An 8,026-nucleotide genomic window follows, 5' to 3' on the forward strand; every position below is an offset into this window, starting at 1 on the left:
CATCAGCACCTAAGTTGTACCCAGATGTTCCCTATACTACACCTAACGAACTAAACGCCGAAAACTTTCGTCTGAATAAAGCGAACTTAATCCTGGCTTACTTGGAAGGACAAGCAAAACACTACGAAAAAGTTAGGAAGAAATACGTCAGAGCCCGGAGTACGCTACATAAGATTGCGATAACTTCAGGATCCATTTCTGTTGTGTTAACGGGCTCCGGCGTTGCTACTTCGCTTACTGGACCGGGAATAATCGTTGGAGTTCCTTTGGCCGGCGTTGGGGCAGCTTGTGGTATTAGGGAGTTTAAGATAGGGCAGCTACGGTAGACTACTACGGTTGAACGCGGTTCGTGATCTGGGACGAGTTTCAATGCGCATGGATGAAAATTCATGCATGCAGTGGCTGGCCGTGAATCCGGTATCATTTTGGCTTCCTATTTCAGCCATGGCTTCGCCGAATGCAGAAAATGAAAACTGGTGAGTGTTTATCATGAGTTTTTGGCAAATGCGTACGTATATCAGGTTAAATTTATGAGAATGTATTGTATAGCTTGCTACAATTTAACACGCTGTAATATCGCAATTTTTTAGTTCCACAAGTCCATGCAATGTTCCACGTGTGGAGTCGGATGTCACCGGTTCTCTTCGCAATAAGTAAGTAAAAACAATCAAAACTACTTTGTAATTCTTTCACAAGAGTTAATGCAGAGAGAGAATAAAGTCCATTAAAATGTTTTTCTTAGTTGAGGTTGATTGTCACATCACCTTATTTTAATTGCAACAAGCGTTCGCTCTAAAATATTTTTATATTTGTACTTTCAATCCCACGACACTTAGGAAACGAAGTAGGAAAATAATGTACTATTATTATTGTTATTGTTATTATAGTTATTACTATTATTATTATTATTGTCATCATTATTGTTGTTTGAATGCAATTAGTTTAAAACCATGAAATATTTTGCTGGACTAACAACAACTAATTTGCATCTAACATGGAATAAACCAACCATGCACTTGCGACACCTCACTGGAAAAAAAACTTATGTTGATAAACTTTTTCATTTCCTTCTTGTGTCGTTCTTTCTGTTCCTAATTTTATCATTCTATGCAGGAAATTTTGTATTTGCGGCTCAATAAAGTTTTGTCTTTCTTGGCACTAATCAATTATGAGCAATATATTGAGAGAGGTGCTTTGCTAGAGTATTTTCCTTATATGCGTGAGACACTTTTTAAGAAATTGCACTAATTAGTTCTCGCTAGTCTTTGTTCAGTAAAAAAAATTGCACTAAATTAAATTTGCGATTTTGTCAGCAAACTATTACACAGATGTAATGGAAGCCCTTTCTCTATTTCATGGGTACAATATATTTGCACTTAATCATTCGCTTATTATAACTTGGTATTCAATTATGTTTAGGGCATGAAAAAAAAATATTTCTTTTTTTATTTCATTTACAGTGGAACATTTAGATGGACAGAGGAACGAGATAGACTTCTTCTACAACAAATAGTATCCCTCGAGCCTTTTGCCTACAAAGCTGGGACTAAAGAAGCAGGTCTTAGGTGGACAGAAGTAGCAGAACGGATCAACTGCTATGCTCATTTCTCAAGTCAACCTAGAGATCAACGCAGTGTGAGGGAACGTTTCAACAAATTGTTGGCAGACTTCAAGAAAAAAAGCAGGAATGAAGAGTCTGCAAGTGGCATTGCTCCTGATGACCAAACAGAAAATGAGATGATATTGGAAGAAATAGTCGAAAAAATGAAATCTCCGCTGATCCAAGTTGCAAGGGATGAAAAAAATCAGGAAAAAAAGAGACAAAATGCCATATTCATTAGGAACAATGCAATGGAAACATGGTCTAAAACAAGAAAGAGTGGTAGTGAAGGTGGTGATTCGGGTTCAGAGGGGAACGGCCAAGTAGAGCAGGCGTTGACCAAAAGACGTAAAACAAGAAAAGGAGGGTCAGAAGCACTGCAGTACTTGGCTGAAAAAGCAGAAGTAGAAACCGCTCTGCGAAAGCAAGATCTTGAATTACGCAGAGAAGAAATGCGTCTTCAAGCAGAACAGCAAAAGGAACATTACAAATTGAAACAGCAACAGATGCGACTTATGGCTGACATTGTCAAAAGACTAGCAAAATAAGTTTTTGCCTTTTAAACCACTCGGTTCTTGTTTGGATTTGTATGTTAAATTACATTACTTAATGTAATGTGAAACGCACTTTAATAATACTTTCCACTAGCTAGTGTTTTTGTTCTATTAGAAATGCTTTTATCGATATCGTACAGTATATCAGTCACAAAACAAAACTAAAGTATGAGAAACCAAGATGCGTGTGTTACGTATGTAAGCTATTTATTCAAAACTGCATTATTCAACTTATAGAAATAATATTATTGTGAATATATATTGAATAATTTTAAGCATTTGTAAATATTTATTACTGATCAAAGTGTAAAACCTGGTTTACCCGAGCAACGCAAATACACAAACAAACGAAAGGACTGGCTTGCGTTGTAGTATTGCGTTTGCGTTTTCACCGGTACGGTTCACACGTTAAAAATGAAAGAATGGAAACCTTTCCATTTTCTTGCGTTTGCGTTCGCACTTGCGTTGCTCGTGTGAACCAGGCTTAATAGTCAATTGGACCAGGTTATAGTAACTATTATTATAATATAACAATTATTAATGTAATTATGAAGATGTATTACCAGAAGGCTTAATAAACCCAAGAAAATAGATGTAACCGATGGAATTTCAATTGGGGTATACTAAAATGTATCAAATTAAATAAGATCTATTTCAGGGGTGTAATGACCTACTTTATTCTATTAAAAACAACAACAAACAAACAGAAGAGCGTTGCAATATTTCCAACAGGATATTATGCGCTTTATGCTAAATAGTCAGCTAATGTTGGAGGCTCAACTTGAAATGACTCAGAGGTTGTATTACCATACAAACAAGTGAGCATGTTTCTGAACAATGCACTTACTACGTACTGCTTTCCTACTGCACTTAATCCTATCTTTAAGTTTTTCTTATAGTCAATGAACTTGAAGTAGTTCGAGACATCGCGAAACAACCACTCCACGGAGACTCGGACTGAGCTCATAGCTTCATTGAAAGACCTCATATCAGGTGTTAGAACAGGAACATCTCCAACGCGATAGGGACACATCAAGTTGGGGCGGAGCGGGTAGGCTTGGTCACCGTATACACAGAGAACGTTCCCTGCTGGGTTAAAAGCTATTCTTTCAAGGGTTCCCAAGAGTCCCGAGTCTCTTAACGTCCCTGCATCATGTCGGCACCCTTCCACTGGACCGTAAAGATTGGCTATCAAACCATTTGGAAGTGCTAATGCTTGAAACTTTAGCGCGTGAACTCGTTTGTGTCCGTTGTATACTACGTTTTGGTGTAAGCCGGGTCTGCATATTGGACGGACAGTCCCATCAATGAAGCCAAAACAATTCGTTAGAGGAGCGCCTTTTCTTAATATGGCTTCTGAATATCGTTGAAGAGATGCTCTGGAGAGAAAAGGTTGATTCCAGGAGGATAAACGGAAACCATGAGTTTCATAAATCCAGTCAAGCACAGTGTTTGTTATCATGCTTATCTCGGGTATTGGACGAGCGAACGTAGGAATCATATCGTAATACCGACCAGGGTAGGCCAATCTCTTTAGCAGCATGCACAAGCCCTCTAATCCACTGCAGACAGTCCCTTGAGAACAAACGAAGCGTACAGGTAGCTGCAGATGGTTCCCTAACACTGGTATATCCTCTTTTGCGACTCTGAAGTTAGATTCGCACTCGCTAGAACTCAAGTCATCCAAGCAAAAGGAGTCGTATTTCCAGAATGGATAAGAAGGATTAGAGGGTTTATATTCTTCATATAAAATCAAGAACTCATCCTCTCTCAAAATACCATCAGCAAAGGCAATGACGATTGCATTTCTTATATCTTCAAACGACATTTCTGCTAGCCAACACTCGGATAGCACTCGGTTGCGAATCAAAATATATCATTTTTTGCGACCACTGAACCGTATACGGTATGCTCGATCCAGTATTCACCAGACGCGTTCAACCGTAGTAGTCTACCGTAGCGGTCTTATCTTAAACTCTCTATTATTTCTGCTGTTGCTACGGGTATTATGAAACAGTTGTCAAGCAAAATATCCAAGCATGACACGACAATAGCTCTGTCAAGGGCTAAAGTAAATACAATTACCGATCTTGTCTCAAAGGCTTTGCGTGACAGAAAGATAGACGACGTAGAATTCTCGCTTATTCTGGCCGAAGAAGACAAATACGAGAAATTAAAGTCGGACATAAGGAATAAAAAAACAGTCGTAAAAGATCTTTCCGAGGAATCTCGCAAAAAGATCTATCAAGAAGCGAAAGAAGAGCTTCAAAGAAAGCTTGCTCAGTAAACATCTGCTTCGAAAAGAGCGTGACAGGATTCTATTTACATATCGAACGTCAGTCTAGAAATTACGCGTAATATAAATTCAGTGAATTATTACGCGTAATATAAATTCAGTGAATTATTACGCGTAATATGAATTATTTGGCGAATTATTACGCGTAATATGAATTATTTGGCGAATTATTACGCGTAATATGAATTATTTGCATGACTTTATTTGGCAAATTATTACGCGTAATATAAATTCATCGTATGAATTACGCGTAATATGTTATTGTCGCCTCGGAATCCATCCTAACAGGGGGTGGTTGGGGTCAATTTTGTAAAATATTTCGTAAATTACGTCAGGATAATAAGGAATATCCTTATCCAGCCGACAAGACATCCACTCGGCTTTTGTCATATCAGAAACCTCAGGAATAGACTTACCGGTAATTTCAGACAAAATGTAAGAGATGTCTTTGTAATATTTCCCTAGTCTTAATTTTTTCAGCGTTTTCCGTAGGCTTTGTGGCGTTGGTTCTTCTAAATGGTCTATGATTTTCTTCTTTACTTCATCGTCTAAATATACCGGATGTAAACCTTGGATATGACTCATCCAGTCCCTAAAGTATTTTATTCTCTTATAAGGTGTTTTCGTACGACCTCCATTGGCGTAATACTGCTCTTTGGTAGCATTTGGTACGGCATTACGAATATTCTTACCACACTCGTAACACTGTGCGGAGGTGTCATCTTCTATCTGCATTTTTTTACCACAACACCAAAAGGGTTCTGGCTTGGGTACGATAACTTTAGGTCTTAGACAAATTATGCAAAAGTCGTTAACGAACTTCTTACATTCGTGCATCGTATATTTATAAGATATTTTTTACCTCCGTTTGCGATACCAAAATAACTTTAGGTCTTGGTAAAATACCCGTAAATCTGCTGTACCCATCTTCGTAATTCCGCGGGTTAAACCCCTAAATCTTTGGCATCGATCGCGAGTCCCCCTTACTGCTGCTACATATTCCCTAAAGAAATCAAACTAATATATTTTTAATAAGACAGCAAATACAAGGAAAACCGCAATTTAAAAAGTGTTTACAATTTAATCGAAGTCCTGTGCATAAATTATCCAGCGCTGGCAGGCTAAATATGAACTATATAAACTACAAGATTTATAGCTACAAGTTGTTGAAATCTACGAAATTTAATGGCAAAATATGTTTTTGTTTTTGTTGTTTTGATTTAAAGACAGTTTGCCGGCAAAAGAAAAAAACCCGTGATTGTTGATGCAAATTGTTAGTTGCGACTTGACGATTTGACAGATCTTAGGCGACCGTAGACCTTAGACCGAAGCACGATTTTGCGAAAGTTCGAAGCTCCATGACTTCGCTCCATCACATTTACCCAAGCTGTTTTTTTCATAGTCATATATTTAATATCTTGACTTTAAGTATACGAAATATTATTGAATAATTTTGGGTAGCACATAGTAAAATATTTTTTTGTTTCTCCACTATTTTTCATAAGGCGTAAAGTATAACTTTAAAATAAATTTAAAATAATATCAAAAAGTAGCTAGAAATTTTTATAAAGCCTTTGGACTAAACTTAAGATGTCAATTAACAATTTTAAGAAGGTTTGAAGTCATAAGAGTATTTAAGTTTGCCACACGAGGCCACCAAAGTTGACTTAAAATCTGACCGTCTCAAAGCAGCGATTTGACGAAATTTCATTTTTCGCGATTTTCTCGTAAAAAATGCAATTTTTTTTCAAACAAAATACCTCATGATTTGTTTCATGTTATGGTCTATCTATAGTTAAAATATGAGCAAAATCTATTTTTTGAGCTTTGCCACGATTGTCTGGTTTTTACAGACATCTTCTCTTAAATATTAGAACTAAAGTGATGTCTTTGGTCTTCGTTGTTCTAGTTCGCTACTGAGAGTATTCCCACACTCTTGCTTTGCGATTTTAATTAATTTGTTTTCAAGTAACGTTTACCACATTTGCCCGGCATTTGGTACTGAGCAGCAGGTCCCATGAATCAAGGATGGAACACGTGAGGTGAAAATGTTCGTCAAACCAACCACAAATATAGTCACTTTAAACCATGAAACTGTTCAAGTCAGCCATTACACCACAACACATCAATACTGACTTACCTAACGTACCAGTTGACCAGAAATTAATGTGGAAAATCAATGAAATCTTTAACGTTCTACGACTTACGACAACCATGAATGGATTGAATTACGGAGAGAGACTGGACACAACATAGGGAGCCCAAACATCTGGGAATGAACACCGTGGTCAAACGACTGCGCATGCGTGGTACCCATGTTGCGGCAAATTTGCATTCGTAAACATTAGGATTGTCGGACGGCAGAGTTCAAAGTCGATTTATGAGAAATTCCTTTGATATTTAAGCTCAATTTTTTCTGTATATACCATTTATCATATTCTCAAACTATTCTCGGTTTACAATTTTTTAGTTCTTTTTTACCTTTTACACTCGGTCCCATTAAACACTGTTTTTCAGGAAGCCTTTTCAAGGTTAACTCAAAATTACCCGGCGTATTTAATCAACCGAACAAATCCGAACAAAAAATCAGTCGAACACAAACGAACACCAATCGTTCGATTTGTTTGGTAATCGAAGACAATCGGACTCGAGCTTTGCTGTGAGTTTGATTTTCGAAATAAAATCGAACACCAACCAATCGAACAAATCGGATTGTTCGATTTTGTTCGGTAAGTATAAATAACATGTGACAAGGAAGATAATCTAGTTAACAGCGATTTCCTCATTTCATTTGCTTGGATCACTTTACAGTGTGTAAGGGACGGATTTTTGAGGAATATTCGAGCACAGCTGTAAAGAGTGGAAAAGCGGAAACGAGTAAATGTTGTCGTTCATCAAAGTACATGACGGAAGCTAGTGTCACGAGACTTTCCTGTCTTTCCTGTCATCTAGGAAGACGTTTTATAATAAGACAATGAACAATTATACTCACTTTTAGATCTGAATAATATTTATAAACAGGTTTCTGGTAGTAATAAAATATCAAAAGAAGACTACGAGCAGCAACTTTAGCATGTAACGATCACAAACTTTGAAACTTTGAACCCGGTTTAATGAGAGTTTGCTAAATATTTCATTGAAGGCTCATTGTTATCGGAAGAAAAAACACATTCTAGACTGAAACCTTTTAATTGAAAAATGGAAAAGAATACGAGTCATGCATAGTATAGTATGGACCAAGCCAATGCCGAGCCGAAGTTAATGATGACAAGGAGTTGAGACATAAACGAGGCGGAGAAAATAGATAAAAAATTGACAATCTCGAGTCTTGCATTGGGTGATGTGTTTTAAACTTTCATTTTTATCTAAATTGGGCTCCCTGTGGTACAAAAAAACATGCTCCCCTCCCATTGCTCCTCTCTCCCTCCCTCTCTCCCTCCCTCTCTCCCTCCCTCCCCTCCCCCCCCCCCCCCCCCCATCCCATCCCTCCCCATCAGCGGCTACAAGGCTACAAGGCCACATGGTACTACCTGGACTCAGCTTCAATAATGATAATAATGATGAAAATGATAATAA

The 8,026-nt window shown here is 37.6% G+C and overlaps 2 protein-coding genes across 2 annotated transcripts; one reads left to right on the forward strand and one right to left on the reverse strand.

Annotated features, from left to right (window-relative positions):
- Nucleotides 1–287: 287 nt before the first annotated feature.
- Nucleotides 288–2,706, forward strand: LOC148908768 (uncharacterized). The gene is made up of 3 exons (XM_089035143.1): nucleotides 288–476; nucleotides 591–653; nucleotides 1,461–2,706. Exons 1-3 carry the CDS (start codon nucleotides 370–372, stop codon nucleotides 2,146–2,148), a joined length of 858 nt encoding a protein of 285 aa, XP_088891269.1. The 5' UTR covers nucleotides 288–369; the 3' UTR covers nucleotides 2,149–2,706.
- Nucleotides 2,707–2,806: 100 nt separating this feature from the next.
- Nucleotides 2,807–3,982, reverse strand: LOC148908769 (uncharacterized). Its single transcript, XM_089035142.1, has one exon. It carries the CDS (start codon nucleotides 3,980–3,982, stop codon nucleotides 2,900–2,902), a length of 1,083 nt encoding a protein of 360 aa, XP_088891268.1. The 3' UTR covers nucleotides 2,807–2,899.
- Between the last annotated feature and the right edge of the window lie 4,044 nt (nucleotides 3,983–8,026).

Source organism: Actinia tenebrosa, unplaced genomic scaffold, assembly GCF_029948245.1.
Source record: "Actinia tenebrosa isolate PJP-AT-01 unplaced genomic scaffold, QUT_ActTen_1.0 PGA_scaffold3__52_contigs__length_22856419, whole genome shotgun sequence".
NCBI classification, from domain to species: domain Eukaryota; kingdom Metazoa; phylum Cnidaria; class Anthozoa; order Actiniaria; family Actiniidae; genus Actinia; species Actinia tenebrosa.

Bases quoted from the DNA above. Each gene is read 5' to 3' on its own strand.
- LOC148908768 (XM_089035143.1), top strand. From the start codon at position 370: ATGCGCATGGATGAAAATTCATGCATGCAGTGGCTGGCCGTGAATCCG. The intron at 477-590 runs GTGAGTGTTTAT...GCAATTTTTTAG, and splicing joins AATGCAGAAAATGAAAACTG to TTCCACAAGTCCATGCAATG. The intron at 654-1,460 runs GTAAGTAAAAAC...TTTCATTTACAG, and splicing joins ACCGGTTCTCTTCGCAATAA to TGGAACATTTAGATGGACAG.
- LOC148908769 (XM_089035142.1), bottom strand. From the start codon at position 3,982: ATGTCGTTTGAAGATATAAGAAATGCAATCGTCATTGCCTTTGCTGAT.